This window comes from Mustela erminea, chromosome 6, assembly GCF_009829155.1.
Source record: "Mustela erminea isolate mMusErm1 chromosome 6, mMusErm1.Pri, whole genome shotgun sequence".
Classification (NCBI taxonomy): Eukaryota; Metazoa; Chordata; class Mammalia; order Carnivora; family Mustelidae; genus Mustela; species Mustela erminea.
Genome location: NC_045619.1, coordinates 88,512,336 through 88,534,997, shown reverse-complemented (window position 1 = coordinate 88,534,997; position 22,662 = coordinate 88,512,336). Strand labels below are relative to the sequence as shown.

The 22,662-nt window shown below is 56.6% G+C and overlaps 2 protein-coding genes across 10 annotated transcripts; one reads left to right on the top strand and one right to left on the bottom strand.

Moving 5' to 3' along the window:
• Window positions 1-41: 41 nt before the first annotated feature.
• On the bottom strand, window positions 42-5,351 carry TARBP2 (TARBP2 subunit of RISC loading complex). Of its 4 annotated transcripts, none has more exons than XM_032348417.1 (9): window positions 4,990-5,351; window positions 4,261-4,425; window positions 3,347-3,449; window positions 2,672-2,767; window positions 2,029-2,101; window positions 1,695-1,812; window positions 1,264-1,391; window positions 642-843; window positions 42-477 (listed from the first exon to the last, which is right to left on the bottom strand). In XM_032348417.1, the coding sequence occupies exons 2-9, from the start codon at window positions 4,418-4,420 to the stop codon at window positions 320-322; spliced, it is 1,038 nt and encodes a 345-aa protein (XP_032204308.1). In that variant the 5' UTR covers window positions 4,421-4,425; window positions 4,990-5,351; the 3' UTR covers window positions 42-319. The 4 variants fall into 4 exon arrangements, with proteins under 4 accessions (XP_032204308.1, XP_032204306.1, XP_032204307.1 ...); XM_032348415.1 differs by having other exon boundaries at window positions 4,261-4,430; window positions 4,990-5,350; XM_032348416.1 differs by lacking the exon at window positions 4,990-5,351 and adding an exon at window positions 4,741-4,847 and having other exon boundaries at window positions 4,261-4,430.
• An 86-nt stretch (window positions 5,352-5,437) lies between these two features.
• On the top strand, window positions 5,438-22,095 carry MAP3K12 (mitogen-activated protein kinase kinase kinase 12). 6 transcript variants are annotated; one of them, XM_032348389.1, is made up of 15 exons: window positions 5,438-7,084; window positions 7,427-7,592; window positions 15,828-16,309; window positions 16,617-16,800; window positions 16,960-17,151; window positions 17,423-17,581; window positions 17,695-17,853; window positions 18,531-18,639; window positions 18,841-18,950; window positions 19,075-19,191; window positions 19,310-19,447; window positions 19,644-20,268; window positions 20,466-20,536; window positions 20,625-20,898; window positions 21,338-22,095. In XM_032348389.1, the coding sequence occupies exons 3-15, from the start codon at window positions 15,865-15,867 to the stop codon at window positions 21,434-21,436; spliced, it is 2,682 nt and encodes an 893-aa protein (XP_032204280.1). In that variant the 5' UTR covers window positions 5,438-7,084; window positions 7,427-7,592; window positions 15,828-15,864; the 3' UTR covers window positions 21,437-22,095. The 6 variants fall into 6 exon arrangements, with proteins under 6 accessions (XP_032204280.1, XP_032204278.1, XP_032204279.1 ...); XM_032348387.1 differs by having other exon boundaries at window positions 7,427-13,090; XM_032348388.1 differs by lacking the exon at window positions 7,427-7,592.
• The last annotated feature ends 567 nt before the right edge of the window (window positions 22,096-22,662 follow it).

The window sequence follows — 22,662 nt, the reverse complement described above, 5'->3', positions numbered from 1 at the left end:
TCGGCCCTAGGTAGGGGAACAGAAAGAGCAGGGTTTAAGAATCCAAGAGGAAGCACATTTATTCCAGGCTCTCAGGGAGAGCCCCCAGATTTCATTCCCACTCATCATCATCAGTGCCATGAGGACAGATCTTGGGCCAGCCAAGGCCCCGTGGTCCCCGGCTGCTGGCCCGGTGTCGTCCTCAGCCTGCAGGCAGGCAGTCTGTGTCAGAGGTAGAGACGGCACCTCCAGGGTAGGGGGGCACCAGAGCTGAACAGATGCGTGGGCTGGGGGAAGAAGAGCAGGGAGCCAGGAGGCGTGTCCGAGTCCGGCTGGGGCTTTACTTGCTACCCGCCATGATCTTGAGGTACTGCAGAGCCCGGCGAGCAGCCTCCCCACGAGCTGCCTCTCTGGTGGTCGCGGAGCCGTGACACACAGTCGCTGGCTGCGTGGACAGCTCCACCAAGCACTGGCAGAGCCCGCTCAGGCTCAGTTCCTCTGGAGACCGAAAGAGAGGATGGAGGTGGTGTTGGGTGGGAAGGCAGCACGGGGAGGGGGGTATCCGCATCCTCCTGGTCGTGCCCTCCCCAACTCCCTGTGGGCCCGTCCGTACTTGCTCTGGCTCAGTCCCCACCATCCCCTGGCCTCCCAACTAGCCATACCAATATCCAGGTAGCTGACATGGAAGGCCTGCTCCTCAGACAGCTCACTAAGGACACTGCAGCAGGCAGGGCCCAGAGCACCTAAAGCGCCCAAGGAACAGCTGCGGAGGGACAGGATCTTCTCTCCCACTGAGTTCCGCAAAGAATCCCAGGTGCAGCCTGGACCCCGGTTCCGAAGTCCATCCAGGCGGGAGCCCACACCCTGACAAGATGGTGACAGTGAGAAAGATGCAGCCATGAGCTGAGACCCAGGCATTTAACAGGACATTCAATGTCAAGGAGAAAAAAAACCTACAAAAGGAATGCTTCATCCAGCCAGCCTTCCCCGAGTTGGCCCCCTCTAACTACTGGAGTCTGGGCCAGGGGTCCAGGCAGCCTTCCTCATTCCAGTAAGTGCAGGCTCCAGGGCTCCAGCCCTGGCCCAGCTCCCCACAGCACTCACCAGGTAGGCCTACAGCTGAGGTTGTGGGGAGGGGGACAGCCAAGGAGGTCTGGGAGAAAAATGGGCAGGAGCTGGCCTGGGATCCAGAGAGGCTCACCCCCAGGTGACAGGCCCAAGTCCCCAGTGTCCTGCCTGGCATGGAGGATGGACCACAGGGCCTGGCCCACACAAGCCACTTACAATGGAGAAGTGATCATCATCGGGCTCTGCCTCATTCCCATCCCGGGCATCCAGAGGCACCGTGTGCACTCGAAGCAGCATTTTAGCCGCCGCATTACGCTTTGCCAGCTTTTTGGAGGTACCACTGCCTGCGTGTGGGGAGAAGGTTGCTGGGTTATGATTCCCAACAGGCTTTCCAGTGCTTTCCACCCAGCTCAAGCTTGGGGGTCCCCTGTGGGATGTCAATTGGAAAGAGGAGCTTGGGCCCTGCCATGCACCTAAGAACCTGGTCAGCCAGAGAGGGTGGGGGGAGGCCAGGACAAAGCAGCAGCTGGGAGAAGGAGCTGAGCCAGGGGTCTTGGCCAGGACAGTGAGGCTGTAGCATAGAGAGGCTAGGAGTTGCCTGTAGCCAGGGCTGGAGTAGCTTCAAGAACTCCCCTCTGCCCAGTTACCAATCTCAATGAAACGTTCCACTCGGCAGGTCATGGTAAACTCTTTGCGGTGGGCTGGCCCAGACTCCTGGGTCACCGTGTACTCGGGCAACCGCCAGCCTTTCTGCACCACCAGCTCCTTGGGAGGGAGAAACAAGGGTGCACAAGGCAGAGTGAGAAAAGACTCCTTACATCCTCTCCCTCCTACCCTGGGAGCCTCAAATTCCAGGGAGGAGGAACGAAGGGGGATGGGAAAAGCCCTCAGAACAGGGGAAGAGCTCCCACATAACCGTCCCTCACAGCCCCAGGTCCAAGGAAAGACAGGCATGCATGGGAAATGAGGATGGGGGCACACCTGCAGAGCGCCAACAGGATTGCACTCAGACTGCTGAGGGGACACGGGGGGCTGCACCTCCATGGGGGGGTTCCTGAAGGAACAAGGGTCCAGGGCCAAAGCTGATGGGGCTGTCCCTTTTGTGGCTCTCCATGAGTCCTAAGCTCTGCTCTGGTGTCCCCACAAACATCTCCCTAGTGTCTGCCAGGCAAGCAGCTGTCTCTCCAAACATCCAGCCTGCTTCCTCCTTTTCCCACCCAAGTGAGGTCTCTTCCAGGGCCCAGGCCCATTTAGATTTTTCTGGAACACTGGATCATCACCTTGGCAGGACAGTGGGCGAGGGGCTGTATATCCAGTCCCTGGAAGCACCTGATGGGAGGCATACACAGGACCATCATGTGACCAACTCAGAAGAAAATGGGGCCTTCGAGACCCTTGAACATGGTCAAACACCTCATCCCTGTGGCTATTTAAAAGTCATAAATTACCTCCTGTCCCAAGAGCTTACCAACTGGTGCAAATTCTTCAAATTCTGGTCCCCAACTATTCCATCCTCTGTTTACTCTCAGACTTCCTCCTGCCTGACCAGCTGGGGCCAAGGGCTGGGGGACCAGGAGCCAGGACCCCTTCCTCCCCCTTCAGGCCAGCAGGAAATACAAGATACCTGGTTGGAACAGCAGATGGAACAGGAGTAGCAGCTGCTGCAGCAGGAATAACTGGAATGTCCTCAGGCAGTGAAGAGTCTAGGGGAGAAAAAGAACTTCCCGAGGGGAAGGGGGCCTTTGATTCACACCCATGTTGGGGGTGGGGGGAGTAGAGGGTGGGGACCCAGGTCCTTCTGACCTGCCCATTCCCTAAGAAAATTCCTTCCCACTGGAGCCAAAGACTCAGGGAAGCTTAACCACCAGCTTTTCCTCCTCGGAGCCTTTGCTGCCAAACACTGGATCAAGAAGACTAAGAAAAGGGGAAGGAGGGTCTCTTCCTACCCAAGAAACACGGGGAGGCAAAAACCTCCAATGTAAGTGTGGAAGAGGGAAGGACAACGTGCTAGAGAGAGGAGGCATGTTGGGGTGCAACCCCTCTAGCCTCAGCCTCCACCCCTTTCCCTCCCTAGCCGGGCCCAAACCACAGGCACAGCCCCTTGACATTCCCCCCAAAGGGTCCTTCACAGCAGCAGAAGCCCTGGCAGCATCCTGCTCTGTCCAGAGGAAACTCTCAGGAAGGGGCCAGGTCAAGGTGGCTAAGTGTCACCAGGCCAGGCCTACTGGGCAGAGGAGGTGGCGCAGGGGCCTGGGTTCCTGGCAGGGCCTCTAGGAAGCCTCGGCTGTTCCTCCCTCACCTGCTGTCCTCCAGGGCCGGCTCCAGCATGCTCCCCCCTTTGAGGTGTTTGAGGGCCACCTCAGCTGCCTTGTGCTTGGCTGCCTTCTTGCTGGGGCCCTGACCTGAGAGAGGGGCGTGGGCAATACTGGAGGTCACTGGGAGGACAGAAGAAAAACCAGCATCCCACAGCTTCTCTCCTCATAACTGGAGGGAGTCAACCAAGCCCCTCTCACCAACTGCCCCTGCCCAAGACTGGAAATGTTACACTAGTTGCTAGAAGGAAGGGCTTTTATCTTCCCCAGAGCTCCCCAAATCAAGCCGTGTCAGGCGGAAGCCCCTGAGCTCAGACACCTTGGGTGGAGATTCTTTCTCTGCTTTACTTTCCTCTGGGAAGCACCTTCTTTTCTCTCAATAAATAGAGATGGCTGGAAAAGCAGAAAGAGGGTAGGCTCTAGAGTCAAGGCCTGGCTCTGCCACTCACTAGACATGTGACCTTACACCACTCACTGAAATCCCTCTGAGTCTCATTTCCCTCCTGTTCAACTTGAGGATACTACCACCTCTATCGCAGGATCAGACTGTGGTTTAAGATTAACTAGGAATTTGGTCAAGCACCTGGAACAGAGCCCAGGGCAGCAGGCACTGACTCCCCCCAAATACTTCGCTGAGAATTTGGTTTATCTCCTCTTTCTCCTCTAGGATGATGACAATCTGCCAGATCACTGTCCCAGTCCTGTGTACTTCTCTAACTCTCCCAAGCCCTACCCACCTCCTCAAAGACCCATTTTCCCAAACCAGTCAGTGGCTTTTCCCCTGAAATCTCTCCTTCCCTCACTGGCTTTGGAGAAAAGGACTGGGAAGAGACTCCAAGAAACAAAGCCAACAGGGCCCTGGGAATGCACACCCCAGCCAGGATGCCCAAGCCTTCCTCACCAGTGCAGCTGGTGTCGCCAACGGTGACCCGGAAGGTGAAATTAGGCTGGTGGGCTTGGCCCTCGGCTTTGAGGAGGTCGTACACGGGCGTCTTCCCTATTCTGGTCCCATACTCCTGCAGAAGGCTGATCGGGGTCTTGCCCGGGTTGGCTGCCAGCATTTGCTCTATACTGGGGGAAGCGGGGGGCACAGACTCTTATCACACGTCCAACTCTGCACCCACCTGGCCAAGCACTGTCATATCAGACCCAGGCACACTATGGGGGACATAGGGTCCAAGGGACCCCGGAGAGTAGAGAAGACATTAGCTGGATTCAATGTGGAGTAGGGATGCAGGCTGGGAAAGCAGGGTGCACTGCCCCCAGAGCAAGCGGGGAATGCACTGTTCCAGTCTCAGTTGAGGAGGAGGAGCCCGTACCCCAGTGCAGTTAGGAAGTGCATGTCCCCCGACACAGTGCAGGCCAGGGACCCGGTACCCACCAAATGCACTGAATGTCGAGAGCATAAAGCCCAGTGCCCCAAGTGCAGTCTGGGAACCAGGACAACCCCAAACTATTTAAAGCAAGAGACAGTGGCCACTGCCGGGATGCATGCCGGGAACCACGGCCCACTACCCCAGTGCTTGCCGGGAACAACCCTTAGGCCAGGTGCATGCTGGGGCCGCGCCGCTACCTCCTCCGCACCGCGCCACGCTTTACGCCCGGCAGGGATCGGTACAAAGCGGCTCACCTGGGCAGCCCGCAGCCCGTGGTAGTGCCGGAGCCCTGTTCCTCTTCACTCATTCCCACCTCCGTCCCCGCGGGCGCCACCGCGACTGCAGCCTCAATGTACCCCAATACACCGCCGACGAGCTAGGGCCGGGGCCAAGCCCCGAGTCGCGGCCGGTCGGGCCCGGCGCGGGGCATGCCGGGACATGGAGTCCCCCGCCCACCCGACTCCATGAGTCTCCACCCGGAGGGGAGCTGTCCGCCCCACAACCCTCCGCGTGGTTTGCCCCGGCAGGTAGCACCGCCTTCTGGGAGGAGCGGAGTCGTCCACTGTCGCTTCCCGAGCTGAGGGCGGTTTTGTGTGTGTGGGGGTGGGTGGGTCTGTGTGTGTCTGTGTGTGTCTGTGTCTCTGTGTGTGTGTTTGTGCGCGCGCGCTTTTTTTTTTTTTTTTTTTAATAGCGTCCCGCCTCCTTTTTTTCGCGTCTCCGCTCCCTGGAGCGGGCATGCGTAGTAGCAGAGTGGAAGCAGCTGGGGGCGGGGCGGTAAGGGCTAACTGGAGCCCTGGACTCTTTGACTCCCGAGGAAACTACAGAACCCAGGCGCTCGCGCGCCAGCTTTGTCGCAGCTGGAGGGGCAGGGTCAGGCATGCACGAAAAGCTTCGCGGTATAATTGGTTATTTCCGATTGTGCTTACTTCTCTAGGCAGATAGCAATTGGTTACTTTACTTAGAAGGCAGGGACAAGGAAAGAGTCATCCCCCTCTGGCTCCGCCTCTTTACTGAGGAAAGGTTGTGATTGGTCCGGGGGCGAGGCGGCTGTCGGATCCTGGCTCTTTGCAGGCTTTGGGGGGGTGGCCCTTATCTGGACGCGGGAGGAGACTGTTCTTTGCCCCTGAAGCGGTGGGGCAAGCCAAGTGCGTCTCAGGCAGTGCTCCTTCAGCGCTCGACCTAAACTCCTGGCTCTTAGGCCTTCGTCTCACAGCACCTGCTTCCTTTCCCTAAGTTGCCCTTCACCTCCCTTCCCCTTAATTCTAGCCCGCAGCCTGTCTGGTTTCAGTTCTTTTCTAAAGCCTTTTTAGAATGACCCTAGTGAACCTTTCTGTAGCTGTCCAGGAGATCCCCTTTGGAGCCTGAGAATCAGGCTATAGTGGGACAATAGGACTAGAAGGACGAAAACTAGTCGTGGTCTCATTCCCTCTGCCTGTGGGTCTTGGTCTCTCAGCCGAAGAGACAGCAAGAGAGGCTTCTGGCCTCTTAAAACTAATCCACTAATCTGGGTGCTGAGCAGAACACTTACGTTTGGGTCCCAGAGCTCCAGTCTCTCCTCCCCAAAGTCTCATGACCACGGGTTGAAAGATGTTGGAAAATCTTGTGACCTTGGAGAGAGATCACGAAAATGTCTGGTTCTAATGAGTGTCCTGAGAATGGGTCAGGTAGCGGAGGTCCAGGGCAATTTTGGAATGATCATGAGGAACGCTGGAGGGGGACGGGGAATTGAGCTGAGTGGATTCCAATTGGGTAAAACTGGAGTGGTGACAATTAGGGAAAGGAAATCTGGCAAGATCGGCATGGCAGGGGGAGCAATGCTAGAGCTCTGGGCGGGTGGGGGGTATCCCACGTTGAAGGGCTTCTGTCTCTGGGAATAGGAAGGAGTTTATAAGACTGGTCATAGGGGGCTCCGACGGAATCAGCGTAAGGCCCGAGGTGCGACTGTCATAGGACACCGCCTGCAGGGAGGTGAGGGGCCCAGAAGGGCCAGGGACGAGCCTGGAGCGCGCCGGATGGCAGCAGCAGGCTCCTTTAAGAGGCCGGCGGCTCCAGCGCAGCATCCCCCGCTCAGGGCGTGTCCGTCCCGGGGGGCCAGGGGCGGGGGCCTTGGAAGGAGCGGGAGTTCAAGCCGAGTGGGCAAGGGGCTCGGGGTCGGAGGGGAGGAAGCTGGGGCTGACACCCGTGCACCCGGACACCGCACGAGCCTCGCCTGTGACAGCGCCCCGGGTCCGGTCGAGGGCAGCGGGGGGAGGAGAGAAGGAGGAGGAGAAGGAGGAGGAGGCGGGAGCAGCATCCGGAGCCGAGCTGCAGCAGCGCCGCCTTTTGTGCTGCGGCCGAGGAGCCCCTGAGGTGAGAGCCTGGCCGAGTTGGGGGGTGGGGGGCAGGGATGGGTCCGGGTCCGGGGATACGGGTGCGGAGGGAGGGTCGGGGATGCAGATGTGGCGGGGTGGGGTAGGGTGGCGCGGGGATGCTGAGGCTTCGGGGCGGAGGAAACTGGGGACCTGGACCCGACGCCTGTGGGGATGGGAAGGAGGGGAACGGAGCGGAGGGACGCCGCGGCCCAGCTTGGAGACGAAGGGCCTCCGGAGCTGGAAAGGACCGTATGGGGTGGGGGTGGGGGGATGATTGGGGGACAGACTTAAAGGACAGCGGGCAAGAGAACACCCTCCTCTCCTCCCACTCATCTTCCAGGAGGAAGAGAGGGAAGGAGGAGGAAGAGTTTGGGCCCTCTCAGGGAAGGAAAGGAAGGACGGGGCCTGATGTGCCCACCGCCTGCCTCACCACCACCCCCACTCCCACACTCAGCCCGCTGCACCTGAGGATTAGAGGGTGCGAGCACCTGTTCCTGGACGCCCAGGTGATGGCCCTCCTCCCCTTCCCTCTGATGCCCCCAATCCCCTCCAGCTGTGGTATTCACCTTCTCCATCCAGCTGTTGCTTCTTCCCCTCCCCCATTCATTTGTGGTTTTCTCCCTCTTTCTCTCCATCTCCTCTGGCTCCCCTAACCCAATTCCCCAGCCCAGGTCTTTCAAGAACCTCATCCCTTTCCCCCACACATTTCTCAAACTCCCTGGCTAAAAAATAAGCAAGAATCTGTTCCACACAGTTGTGCCTCCTGATTAACTATGGCCTTGGCTCAGGGGAGGGAAGAGGGGGTCAGAGGCTCTATAGAGAGGGGAAGGAAATCAGTGGGGTGTCCCTTAGCATAGAAGGAGTCCCACCTTTGGGGACTTTAACTCTGCACCTGCTCCCTCTTGAGAGAAGAGTGGGTGGGTGGCCCTCAGCCAAGAAGGAGTGTGCCTGAGGTCTCTCCCCAACCCAGAGTCCTCTCAGCCACAACCACCGCCTCCCTCCAAATGACATTTCCCTTCCATCTCGCAGGATGGACTCCGTGGCTCTGGGAGCTCTGATTGTCACCTGGAGGGTAATATCGAGGGAAGGCAAGCACAAGGGATTCTGGAAGGAAAGGGGCCAAGAGCTCCCTGGCCTTCCTGTCCAGACAGCAAAGTTTCCCAGAGCGCTATTCAGGGCCTGCTCTCTCCCATCTCACACTTCAGGGTGGCCAAGAGTGCTTACCCTCTTGGGGGGGAAGTGCCAGCCACTCATCCGTTCTCCCAGTGGGGACTGAGGTGACGCTAGGGAGACCAAAGGTGTGATATCCCAACTCCAGCACCCATGAAAACACAACTAAATACCCATCCCCGAATTAAACCCAGCTATGGGCAGAGGAGACAAGAAGTTTAAGTAAGGACTGGCTTTGGACATCCTGTGTGTCCTTACAGCTAAGGATGGCAGGACCCCTCTCAAACCAACTGCTGTGTCCCCATCCTTCCCCTGGAGGTGACAGAATGGTCATCTGGCTTCCAGGAAGAAGACCCTAAATCCTAGTGCCCACCACCCCAAACTTGCCCAGTGGCATCTCACATGTGGTCCTCCCTCTCCCCTGCCTGGCCTGGGGAGGAAGAAGGGACTAGAAGTCCCTCCTGGGGCAGAAGGAGGATACTGTGGAGACAGGCTAGCAGGTGACACGTGGGCTTCATGAGGGGTTGACCACAGCGACTGGTCTGTCTTGTTTGCTTCCAGGAGGACCAGGGTCATCTTTGCTTTTGGGGAAGGTGCTGAGGTAGGAACACTAGGGCTGAGGGGCCTCAGGGTCATTCAGGACAAAGAGCCCTTGGCCTTGGGTTCCTTCTCGCGGTGCTCTTCTTTTTGCCCCTTGCGTTTGCCCACCTCCCTTTCCACCCGTACCCTCTCTACTGCAGATGAGGAAAAGGGGAAGAAGGGAAGGGAATCATATTTATAAAAGAAATCCTGCTCCTGCTTGTTAGGCACTTTTCGGCGTGGCTCGTGTTTCTAGGGAGCTTCATGCTTCGTGTGTGCCGGGTCCTGGGCCAGGAACCTTGCTGAGATTCTCTCACTAGTGTTAAAAGACTAAGAGTTGAGTGTTCTTTTCATCCCTGTCTTAGGGATGAGGAAACTGAAACTTAAAGAAGTAATTTCTTTAAACTTTGGGGGAAGAGCTTAGGTCTTGGACTTAGGGCTGTCTAACCCAGAACCACTGTGTTCTAGACTGTATGACCGCTGTGACAGGGGTACCTCAATCCGTTCAGAGAGAAGAAACAGGTTTGTTCAGAAGTGTCTTACTCCAGATTGCCTGCCTGGTCAGGAGCAGAGACAGGACATCAACCAAACCTCTCTAATTCCCAGGCTACCCACTCACCCACTGTCCCAAGCCGGGTGACAGGAGCAGATGGGCACTCCTGATTTTTATTTCCTCATTTTCAATTCAAAATCTGATTTTTTTTTAATTTTAAAAGCAATTGAAACTTATTACTGAAATATTAGAAAATACAGATAAGCCACAAGAAGGAAATAAAAGCATCCACAACTCCACCTACCTAGAAATGGTTACACTTCGGTATCTGTCCTTCCAGATCTTTTTATATTTTTATTTCTTTATGATTTTTGATCTTCCAGATCATTTTAAATGCACATCCACCCCAGGAACTATTTGCTTAAATGTGCTGTACTTCTTCCGGGTCTACCTAAGGGCCTGAGTAGGAGGGACATTCTGGCGCTTCATACTCTGCTTCTACCCCTCCTTTCCCTTCCCTCCTGACCTTAAAGGGTAGGGCTGTGGGGTGATCCCGGGCTACGTTGGCCAGGGGTGAGTATGTGGTGCAGGCCTTCTCCCTTAGTCCAGAGGAGGTGGAATGATAGGATTTGTAGAGGAAGGACTGAGGGTCTGGTAGCAAAGAGGCCAATGACTGGGGACTCCAGCGCCCCATGGCCACTGGGACCCGATATTGAGAAAAGTCCTGCGGAATTAGAAGGTCTGAGACCCAGTCTGCCTTCTTCTGGTCAGACGAAGAGCTGGCCTCTCCAGAAGCCACAAAGACAGACCTGGTGTCCAAGGACAGTCAGGACCCAGGCAGTGTGCTCACATCATTCCCCACATCATCTTAAACTGTCCCCACCCCAGAAGGTAGAGGGGGCCTTGAAGGGGTAACATTCTTCAACTTGTGGCAAAACTAAGGTTCTGGCTCTGATCTCTCCAAATCCAAAGTTAGCTCTTTTTTCCTAAATAGCCCTGCCCCCTCCCCCTGCCCTGTTTCTGCCCAGCTGACTGGAAGAAGAGGTGGTGGCACCAGGGGGGGCATCTCAGGACTTGACCTGTATGAGGCTGGGGGGTACCTGGATTTAGGGGTGATCTCCAATTTACCCCAAGTTTGTTGGGGAAGACATTTCCCCCTGATGAAGGCACTGACAAAGTTGTAGTGCCTTCCATCTGAAAAGAACCCTGTATTCAAAAAGAAAAACAGCTGCAGCCGGTGGCCAGGAGGCAAGGTCAAGAGGGGTCATGGTCCTTTATCCTATCAGGATCTCAAAGCCTGTAGAGATGGAACTAGCATTGTGCCCCAGAATCTTGGGTTTCCTTTCCCTGTGAAGACCTTGCTTCTCACCCTCACTCAAGAGAGAAGAACATCCCTCTTTTTCCTGAGGACAAACTGAGGTCCAGGGCAGTGGTGAGTGCTCAGTGTGAGAGCCTGCAATTTAGACAGATGGCCTAGCCTCTCAGCTGAGCCCCCAAGACTGCCAGACATGCAACTTGGCCTTGAGATTGTGCTGTTAGAACAGAACAGGACAGGAGAGAGAATTCGAAGGGTTCCCTTGCCACAAGCTTCCAGCACTTCGGACAGGAGAACCAGGAGGAAGAAGCAGAGGGACCTTCCAGGACCCACTCCACCACAGGCTCCTGAGTGGGCACTCTGGGAGTCACCAGCAGAGAATCAGGTAGCTGAAACCGAATTAGGACCTCCCAGGACTCTGAGGACTCAAGAGGCTCAAGAGAGCCTCTTGCCCTGGCAGATGTAGGATTTAGGGACCACTCTGTCCCCTCACCCAATCTGGAATTCTGCGCAGTAAGCGCTTGGTAAATATGGTTGACAGGATGATGGAGATATCCACCCACTCCTGTCACATCTCTGCCCTTCCTCCATGCTCTGCATAATTGATGGCCAGGGAGGCAGTTCCCCTCCCCCAAGGTGACTGAATGTCTAGGCCAGGGGCTTCTGGCATAACGTGCCCCCAAAGTCCTGGCGCCAAGGCCCAGCTGGGGGGCAGTGGGACACAGCTGTTAGGTCAGAGATAAAGGAAACTGAGAGGGCTGTGTGTTGGGAGAGGAATCTCCAGTTGACTGTAGCTCCCTGGGGCCTGGCTTCCCCTGACTCCCTCAGGTCAGTCTGGATGAGCTGTGTTAGCCTAAGGACAGGTTGGCGGTGGCCTGAGGAGCCCAGCTAGAGACCCTCCCTTTCCCTGGATCACATCTCCTACTTCTTCAGGTAACTCCCACTGCCCTAAAAGACAAACAGGTGAAATGGTTTCTCTCCCTGTCTCCCTAGCTGCGAGCCCTTGGATACCAGAGGGGCCTCTGGGGAAGCCTGGTGAACTGGAGGGAGGCTTGGTGGCAAGTGCCTGAGCATGTCACCCTCTCTATGCCTGAAACTCCTAGTTGCCAAACACCACATGAGGACTGAGAACTTTAAAAATCCAGGTGTGGTGCCTAGTCAAGGCTCAGCTTCTAAATAGGAAAGACTTGGGAAGGGCACAGATGGTCTCCACGTTTTCCAGTTCTTTCTCCGCTACTTTTTTCTCAGTGCCCTCTCTGCTTTTCACATTCAGGCGTTCAATCCATCCTTTTCCGATTTGATTCTCCCTGCGCTTCACCGTTGCGGTCTCTGAATTTCTCCGCTCGCACCCCCACCCCGCCCCGTTCTCTGGGTGTGCCTGTTGCCCTTCTGTGTCCCTATCTCCCCATCTCCTGCTTTCTCTGTGGCACTGCTCCCCACATTCCAAGCAGAGTCCCCGCTCCCCAGCACCAATGGCTCTCCCTCCGCTCGGTGCCCGGGCCGAAGATGCGTCTGCATGAGAGGTCGAGGGAGGTATGCGAAGGAGGGCAGCGCACCCGCGGCCGACTGAGGGGGCCCGGGATCGGAACCCTGATCCCCGCCGGGATCCGGACCACCAGCACAGGCACCGGCCCGGGTCAGGGGCGGGGCCCAGGCGCAGCCCCGCCCCCGCCGCCGCCGCTCACGTGACTCTGGGCTAATCTTGTCCTGGTGACTTCACACGCCGCCTCGGGCACAGTCGTCATGGTTACGCCGCAGCGCCCAGCGCTTCCCCCAACCCGCTGAGTCCCCTCCCCTTCCCCACCCGGACCCCCTCCTTCCGCCGCCGGGCCCCCGCCCGGTTCCAGCCACGCGGCCCGCGCCACGTGACGGCCGGGAAGGAGGTCGGGAAGGGGGAGGGGGCGCTGGGGCCGTAACCCCTTCCTCCCCGCCTCGGAGGGCCTTCCTGGGGCTTCCCGCGGGACCCGCGAACGGCCTGATCCAGCCCACCCTACTTGCGAAAGGTGGCTACCTTTCCAGCCACCCCGCCTTGGGGGCGCGGGCCAAAGCCCTGGGATCCTGCGGAGTAAATTCTTGGCCTGGGTTTGTCGTTGGCATTACGGTGTACATCTACTCCCCTCCACGGCGCCGATAGCTCGTAGGATATTTTGAGGATTCAGAGGCTGGAAATGACTGTGACTAAAGCTTTCTGAGTCTGTTTACTCAAGAATATAGAGGGACCGACGGGTACAGCTCCATCCCTGGGTGGCGGTGAAGAGCCAGGCAGCTCCTGCATCTTTAGCGTAGGGGCGGCCTTTAAGACGACCGTCCTGCCCGCGCGCCCGTGCTGGGCGAAGCCTGGGATCCCGGGCCAGAGCGTCGGGGGTCTCGTGGAGGGCGGGCTGTCAGAGGAGCCGGACGCCTGAGCCCACAGTGCCTCCGGACTAATGGCAGCCACGATGAAGGAGGTACAGGGGGGCTGTGCCGGCCCGATATCAGCTCAGAGCGGGGCGGGGGAGGGGGGCTGGTGGGGGAAGACAGGCAGGAAGGAACACTTCCAGGACTGAGTGAGATTTGGAGAGATGGCTGGGGAAGCGACTTCCAGGAAGAGAACGCCCGGGGGCGGAGCTTGCGGCTTTTCCTCAGAGAGGGCACCCGGGGCAGATTATCCAGTACCTCTGTCACTTGGGGCGAGTGTCGTTTTGAGGATTAATTGAGCTAATGCGCCTGTCGGCAGAGGCTAACGTACATCGTAAGCCTTGCCTAAGTTAGCCATTCTCATTAGGGGCCTTGGCACAGAAGCCCCATGTAGCCTGGTGTCAGCTCTGTATGGCCCAGGTGCCAACAGCAGTGGTAGACGAGGCTGGTGAGGGACCTGAGCATGGAGATAAGGCTGGTGGGCCAAGGGCAGTAGGGAGTTCTTAAAGGGCTTGAAGCAGAAGAGGGGGTGCTGGCCAATCTGTGTTTTAGATAGATCCTTCTAAAGAGTCGTGGAAAATGGAGTGGGGTGGGGGTGGGGGTGGGGGACGCTGTGTTAAGTACTGGGAGACTAGGAGGCAGTCTCGGGTTAGCTGACACAACCAGAGTCCAAAATTAAGACAGTGAGGTGAAACTAGAGAGAACAAACTGGCATTGGGTCAGAGCTTTTTAAATGGGCCAAAGTCAAGTAGAAATCACCTGAGGTGCTTGTTAAATATGCATGTTTCAGGCCCACCCACAAACACTGAAAAATCCTCGAGAAGCCTGGAAATTGTTACGAGAGTTGATATCATCAGAAGTGCCAAACTTCCATGTCCATCTGTGTCATCATCCAGTGGCCCCTTTTCATGTGTAGATTCCTGTCCCTCCTCTCCCGTTGTGATTCAGAGGCTCTGCTGCAGGGGTTCAGGAAGGACCCTAATATGAGGAACAGTTAGAGCATCACTGTCCTCAGGAATCCTCACATCTCAGGATCCGTTAGCAGACTAGATGTGGAGGAAGACGGAAGACTAGAATGACTCCAGATGCCAAGCTCTGGACAGGTTTGGTATAGGTTGAAGAGTTTGCTGTGCCTGAGTGATGATAGCTAGTTTATCCCCTTTGTACAGCTGGGGAAATTGAGGCCCAGTCCAGTTTGCCTGAGGTCACACAGCCAGTGTGTGGCAGAGGCAAGGCTAGAATTCACATTCTGTTTTTAAACATTTATTTATTCGAGAGGGAGACAGTGCACAGGGAGAGGGAGAGAAGCGAACTCTGCTAAACATGGAGCCCGTCACAGGGCTTGATCTCACGACCTTAAGCCAAAATCAAGAGTTGGATGCTTAACCCACTGAGCCACCCAGGTGCACCCCGACTTTTAAGATTTTATTTATTTGGGGCCTCTGGGTGGCTCACTCAGCTCAGGTCATAATCTCAGAGTCTTGGGATTGAGCCCCACATCAAGCTTCTTCCTCAGTGGGGAGTCTGCTGCTCCCTCTGTTGCTCCTCTGCTTGTGCTTTCTCGTGCTCTCTTTCCCACTCTCAAATAACATTTTTTTAAAAAAGGATTTTAATTTTTTGAGAGACGGAGTGAGCAGGAGCTGGGGGAGGGGCAGAGGGAGAGGGAGAAGCAGGCTCCCCGCTGAGTAAGGAGGAACCCAGATGCTGGGCTTTCTCCCAGGACCCTGGGATCATGACCGGAGCTGAAGTCAGATCCTCAACCGAGCCACCCAGGTGCCCTTAGAATTCCGATTTTTTTAATGGTTACTTTTAAAATAGCACCTAGTTACAAGAATTGGAACAAATCTCCATCTTCTGGAAAGCTAGTATTTGGTTTGGAAGCTGGGGATGGAGTGATGGAGAAGCAGCAAGGAGACAGGGCCTCTGTAACTGATCCCCTGAGGGAGCAGCAGAACCGATGTCAGGCCTAAGGGGGGAGAAGCAGTAGGCTTCTGCTCGTCCTGACCCAGCTTCTGCTTCTGCATCTGCCTCCCCACTGGATTGCTCTGCCTTGTCTTCTGCCCCACTCCGTCCCCACCCACCCCCAGTTCGGCTGAGGAACTTCAGGCTTCCCTTACCTTGGCAACGCCCAGGTGTGTGTGAGCACTGGAGAGGGAGTCCCAGATGAGAACCCGAGGGTGCCTTGGGATGACTCTCACCTGAGACTAGTGTTCCTGTGAAGCCTCAGCCATCTCACATGTAAGTACACCAGTGGGAGCCCCAGGTGCCTCCCCAGCACGTGGGAGGCCCAGGAATGTCCTCTCAGAGTGTCTGTGTGTCACCTGTGTGTGCCTCTGCGCCAGGGAGACCTTGGGTGTTACTATCACAGACCTGAGGCTGAAACTCAGAGTAAAAGGTGTACGTCTGAGAGACCCTTATGTGACTTCTGCGTGTCCATGGGAGCTTGAAGTGACAGAAATGGGAGCTCCAGTGGTGAATTACAGTAGTCTTCTGAGGAGAAGGGGACGAGTCTGTTACCATAATACTTGAGTTTCTGGCACAAGCTCTGGATCTGTGCCTGAGTGTGGGGCTGTTGCCTGGGTCCAACCTGAGAATGTTGCTCAGGGATGTTACTAATGGAGGCTCCAGAGGAAGCTCATGCGTCGGGTTACTGAGATGGGTCCCCAAGGGCGAGCGCAGCTCCAGTGGTACTTCTGGTGGGGCTGTGGGGGGCCCGGATCCCCACCAGGCTTCTGCCTCTGAGGTGCGGCCCCAGCTGACCCTCCGTCCCTCACTCTATTCTCCTAGGGCCCACGGCCCCCCGCCGCACCCAGGCCCAGAGGCCATGGCCTGCCTCCATGAGACCCGCACACCCTCTCCCTCCTTCGGGGGTTTCGTGTCCACCCTGAGCGAGGCGTCGATGCGCAAGCTCGACCCGGACACTTCTGACTGCACCCCTGAGAAGGACCTGACACCCACCCAGTGTGTACTCCGAGATGTGGTGCCGCTGGGCGGGCAGGGCGGGGGCGGGCCGAGCCCCTCCCCGGGGGGAGAGCCGCCCCCTGAGCCTTTCGCCAATAGTGTCCTGCAGCTCCACGAGCAGGATGCAGGGGGCCCTGGGGGAGCCACGGGGTCACCTGAGAGTCGGGCATCCAGGGTCCGAGCCGATGAGGTGCGGCTGCAGTGCCAGAGCGGCAGCGGCTTTCTGGAAGGGCTCTTCGGCTGCCTGCGACCTGTCTGGACCATGATCGGCAAAGCCTACTCCACAGAGCACAAGCAGCAGCAGGAAGGTAGGCCGCATCCTCATGGGGGCCCTGTCCCTGTCTCCCCGACACCTGGTGGGCAGCCCCATCTCTCCCCCTGGGGCCCAGCCGTGACCCCTCAGCAGTACCCCCCCCCACCATGCCCTGGCTTTGTTGGAGGCTCCCGTTGGCTCCTTTCCCTGTTCCCTTTGGCTCCTTGGCCTCTTGTGGCTTGTTTTTGGCCTGGGCCCCCGAGTCCCTTCAGCCAGCCCCAGGCTTGCCCCTATGCCTGCCCATCCCAAGCCCCTGCGCATGGCTCCCCCAAGCCTGGTGGCACTGTGCCTCCTGTTCGCAGACCTGTGGGAGGTCCCCTTTGAGGAGATCCTGGACCTGCAGTGGGTGGGCTCAGGGGCCCAGGGCGCGGTGTTCCTGGGACGCTTCCACGGGGAGGAAGTGGCTGTAAAGAAGGTACGGGACCTGAAGGAGACGGACATCAAGCACCTGCGGAAGCTGAAGCACCCCAACATCATCACCTTCAAGTAAGGTCCCAGGCAGGGGTTGAAGCCAGGGCCACTAGGCTGTGGGCAGGGGTCAAAGGGGGCTGGGCGGGGACAGGGAGTAGAGAGGGTTGGTTTCCAAGTGGGAATCAGGGGCCTGCGAGGCTGGCCCAGGCCCTAATGACCCCTTTTGGCCCCCAGGGGCGTATGCACCCAGGCTCCCTGCTACTGCATCCTCATGGAGTTCTGCGCCCAGGGCCAGCTGTACGAGGTCCTGCGGGCTGGCCGCCCTGTCACCCCCTCATTGCTGGTTGACTGGTCCATGGGCATCGCCGGTGGCATGAACTACCTGCACCTGCACAAGATTATCCATAGAGACCTCAAGTCCCCCAAGTGAGTAAGCCAGCAAGCACAGAGAAGCTGACGTGCATGGTCTCCTGCAGGTGACCCCCCAGCCAGTGTAGCCGGCTCCCTGCTTCCAGACCCCCGTCCTGAGTCCATGTGGCCCATCTCAAAAACCCTTCCCAAATGACAGGCCTATTTCGGGAGGGCTGTGGCAAGCCCCCGGCCTCTGGGTGTCCCAAATGACTTAAAGTTAGAGTTGCTGCAGCTAGAAGAGGTGTGGAGAGGGGCCTGGCCCCCAGCTGACTACGATCTTTACCAGCATGCTAATCACGTACGACGATGTGGTGAAGATCTCCGATTTTGGCACTTCCAAGGAGCTGAGTGACAAGAGCACCAAGATGTCCTTTGCAGGGACAGTAGCCTGGATGGCCCCTGAAGTGATCCGCAACGAGCCTGTGTCCGAGAAGGTTGACATCTGGTGAGGGCTGGGCTGAGCACCGAGGCGGGCAGCTAGCCAACCCTGGGGAGGGAGGGGGCTTCCAGGGCCTCTGGAGGGAGCCCCTCCCAAGGGATGTCCCCTCTTATCCCCAGGTCCTTTGGCGTGGTGCTGTGGGAACTGCTGACTGGTGAGATCCCCTACAAAGACGTAGATTCCTCAGCCATCATCTGGGGCGTGGGAAGCAACAGTCTCCATCTGCCAGTGCCCTCCAGCTGCCCAGACGGCTTCAAAATCCTGCTTCGCCAGTGTTGGTAAGGACGGCCTGGCAAAGCTGTGAAGTGAAGGGTGGTTGCTGGCAGTTGGACGGCACCTGGAAGCCAGGCATCCAGGCCCAGAATCCTGGACAGGGAAAGAGGGACAGAACTCCCTCATGACTCAGACCAACTGTGCCACCTTGGGCAAGTGTTATCATCCCCTGAGCCCGTTTCCTAGTCTGTATAAGACGGACCCCAATCCCGGCTGGCCAGAGCAGCTGGGGTGCACCTGCTAAGGGCCAGCACAGCCCCGGAGCAGGGTGGCTGGAGCAAGAGGGCTGCGTTAGAACCCAGGAAGGGGAGGGCCCTGGAGCCTTGTTTGGAACCTAGACTCTGAAAGGAGGTTGGTGATTTCCCACCTTTGGTTTACCATTTCCCCAAGCATGTCTGTCTGAATGGAATTAATCAGAAAAAGATGTTCGGAAAAAGGATTAAATAGGTTTCCCTACTGCAGGACTTTGATGTGCTAATGGGAGAGCGGAGCCAGTGGACCAAGGAGCTGGTCACGGGGCACACTCTAGCGTTCTCTTCTCCAGGAAGAGTAGTGCTCCCGGATGTCTGTCTGAAACAGAAGGGTCCCCAGGGCACATCTGGGGAGAGGATGCTCTAGTTCCTTTCTGGTCATCCCTAAAATTTGTGTCTCCACTCCTCCACCCCAACTCCATGCCCTCCAGGAACAGCAAACCAAGAAATCGTCCATCGTTCCGTCAGATCCTGCTGCACCTGGACATCGCCTCAGCCGACGTCCTGTCCACACCCCAGGAGACTTACTTTAAGTCCCAGGTGTGCTGTGGGCGGGAAAAGGGACACCTTAACTCCCTCCCTCTGCAGAGAAGTGTGCCCTCTGAGGGGATGTGGGGATGGGTGGAAGGGATGGTAGGTTCGCTTTTAGGAGGGCTAAGACCCCATCCTGGCCAGTCCCGTGCCTACTCCCTCTGTGCTCAAAGGAGGTCCCTCACCCCTCATTGTCTTTTCACCCCCTAGGCAGAGTGGCGCGAAGAGGTAAAGCTGCACTTTGAAAAAATTAAGTCAGAAGGGACCTGTCTGCACCGCCTAGAAGAGGAGCTGGTGATGCGGAGGAGGGAGGAGCTCAGGTGTGTGCATGTGTCTGGGAAGGGGATTTCATCACCAGCAGGGACCCTGGTCCAGTTCCCAGAGACTGGGACTAATTACAGCACCAGGTGACGCTGGCTCACCTCAGAGACCCTTCTGTTTCAGACACGCCTTGGACATCCGGGAGCACTACGAAAGGAAGCTGGAGAGAGCCAACAACCTGTACATGGAGCTTAATGCCCTCATGTTGCAGCTGGAGCTCAAGGAGAGGGAGCTGCTCAGGTAACTGTATGTGCCCCATGCATCAGATCTCGTCCTCATGAAGCTGTGACACAGAGAACCTACAGAGCCTGGGTCCCCCTTTCTGATCACATGCCAGACTGAGGTGTCTTATCTTTAGGAGGGAACAAGCTTTAGAGCGGAGATGCCCAGGTCTGCTTAAGTCACACCCTTCCCGAGGCCTCCTGCATGGGAACACTATGGAGAAGCTCATCAAGAAGAGGAATGTCCCACAGAAACTGTCACCCCACAGTAAAAGGTGGGACCAGAGTTCTCAAGTGGTGAGGCTGCAGATCGGCAGGGGGAGTGCTAGAAACAGGGGTGGAGACCAAGGATGCCCAGAAGATGATCTGTGGGGGGGTGGGGGGGATAGACTTTGTACTGCCCAAGGTTGGGGAGGGCTTTCAAGTTATCAATCTGTTCATCTCAGACTTGTACTTTCCCTCCCCTACCAGGCCAGATATCCTCAAGACTGAATCTTTGCTACCTAAACTTGATGCTGCCCTGAGTGGGGTGGGGCTTCCTGGGTGTCCTAAGGGCCCCCCCTCACCAGGACGTAGTCGTCGTGGCAAGACTCGTCACCGCAAGGCCAGCGCCAAGGGCAGCTGTGGAGACCTGCCTGGGCTTCGTGCAGCTTTGCCACCCCATGAACCTGGGGGACCAGGAAGCCCAGGGGGGCTAGGAGGGGGACCCTCAGCCTGGGAGGCCTGCCCTCCAGCCCTGCGTGGGCTCCACCATGACCTCCTGCTTCGAAAGATGTCTTCATCATCCCCGGATCTGCTGTCAGCAGCACTGGGAGCCCGGGGCCGAGGGGCCACAGGGGGAGCTGGGGATCCTGGCTCACCACCTCCAGCTCGGGGAGATACCCCGCCAAGTGAGGGCTCCGCACCAGGCTCCACCAGCCCAGATTCACCTGGGGGAGCCAAAGGGGAGCCACCTCCACCAGTAGGGCCTGGTGACGTTGTGGGGCTGCTGGGAACTGGAAGGGAAGGGACGGCGGGACGGGGAGGAAGCCGGGCTGGGTCCCAGCACCTGACCCCAGCTGCACTGCTGTACAGGGCTGCTGTCACCCGGAGCCAGGTAAAGTATGGGGTGGTTCCTAAGCTCCTACCCTTTCCTCGTTCTCCCCTGGGCCCAAGTCCACAACTCACCTCCCATATTAGGTCTTCATCTTAAGCCATTCCCTACTTAACCCTAATGACTATGTTCTCTTCTCTTGGGTCCTTACTGACCTCTTCCCACTTCTGACCATAGTCCACTCCTCTTCTCTCCTGCAGAAACGTGGTATCTCATCGGAGGAAGAGGAAGGAGAGGTGGACAGTGAAGTAGAGCTGCCATCAAGCCAGAGGTGAGTGACATGTACAGGAAGTAGTGACAGTGTTTTGCTTAGCAGGCTGCGGTGTGCCAACTGTAACCCTGGCCTCTCCAACATACAGGTGGCCTCAAGGCATGAACATGCGCCAGTCACTGTCCACCTTCAGCTCAGAGAATCCATCTGATGGGGAGGAGGGCACAGCCAGTGAGCCCTCCCCCAGCGGCACACCTGAAGTTGGCAGTACCAACACCGACGAGCGGCCAGATGAGCGGTCTGATGACATGTGTTCCCAGGGCTCAGAAATCCCACTGGACCCACCTGCATCAGAGGTGGTTCCTGGCCCCGAACCCAGCTCCCGACCCATCCCACACCAGGACCTACCCAGAGGGGAGCAGGTGAGTCTCAGAAACAACTAGGTACATTAAGAACAGATGCTTAGTTATTCAGGACTTTAGAGGTAGACAGACGAAGACACCAGAAAGCTCAGTCAGTATTTAGCCTCCAAGTCACTCAATGTGCAAGCCCGTTCCTCCCATACCAAGGGGCCTATATCCACAGGGTGGATCTGAGAGGCCCAGGGTATAGAGCACATAGCACTGTTAGTAGGTGAATGGTGCTGCTTGTACAGCAGCCGTAAATCGCAGCCAGGATGAATCCTGAAACCGGGAACCTGGTGCCTTGGCATCTCATGGCCTCAGCCACTGAAATCTGAAGACCGTGAAAAATCAGGGAGCTGCTGGCTATTACAAGACCTCAGTGAAGGATCCTGAAGGAATCGATCTCTAACACCAAGAGCTGCTGAGCCTCCCCTCACTGTACTTCTCTTCTTCACAGGGCCCTCCCACTAATGAGGACTCAGACTGTGACAGCACTGAACTGGACAACTCCAACAGTGGTGAAGCCTTGCAGCCTCCAGCCTCCCTCCCTCCATGAAAGCCACTCTGATTCCTGTACATAGAAAAATTATTTATATAAATAATATATAAGCGCCACATAATCAACAGAGAAAGATGGGGCTGTCCCAGCCTTAAGTCAGGCTCAAGGGAGTCTGACCCCTGACCAATTCACCTGATGAAACTCTAGGGCTACTGGCAGCTGTGGAAATGAAGGACAAGTACTACCCTAGAGCTGTGGGTACGGGCAGACTGGCCCCTTCCTGCTTCACCCCATTATGTTCAGCGAGCGGTAAGGCAATAGAAAAGCCAGACTTGCCTCTTACGTTCCTCTATACTCTTTTCCCCCAACCCTGGGGAGGAGGAAAGGGAGCCACTTAGACTGCACTTTTTTGTTTTCCGTTTACTCTGTTTACACATTTTGCACTTGGGAGGAGGGAGGCAAAGGCTGGGTCCTCCCCTCTGAGGTTTCTCAGGTGGCAATGTAACTAATTTCTTTGTCCCTCCATTTCTCTGCCCAGGCCCTGGCTTAGGGCTGAGGGGGAGGTTAGGAGATTGTGAAAGCATGTGATGGCTCAGGCTGAAGGAAGGGGATTAGAAGTTTTAAGTCCCTGCTTTTATCCTGGTGCCTGATTGGGGTGGGGACTGTCATATTGTAACCCCTGTGAAAAATCTTAAAATATAGCCACTCCACGCAGGCCCAGCTGTTGAGGGTTTTCTTGGTGAATGTATGGGGTAGTACACATGGCTGAAGTAGGAGCCTTGGGCTCCAGACATGATCTGAGGACTCTGGACAAGTTCTTCCTCCTTTTATGCTTTCTTCCTCCCACTAAATGAACATCACTCAAAGTGTCAACCTTCTAAAATCATCTGCATAAACGAGAACAGGTACATCTTTAGGACTTTAGGAGAAGACAGAAAATGTTAAAACACATATCCTTATAGAGATAACTGTAAATGAACATTCAAAACAAAAGACTGGTTTTTAGCTTGGCCAAGTATGGGACAGACATGCTCAGCAACCTGAATTCCAGTCCAACACACACACATTCAGCTGCTCCCACAGTATGCTCGTGCATCCTTCCCCAGCCCCTTTCCCACCCAGTGGAAGTGCTTTGCTTTCCTATTTTTTGCAGACAAGTCCTAGGTAAATGTAACCCTCCTCCAAACTTTCGGACAAAGGGCACACGGCTAGCTTGGACGTTATTTGGTTACTCTGCAAGGTAGGCTCAAGGGAAAATTGGTTCAAGGGCTACAAAAAAAAGA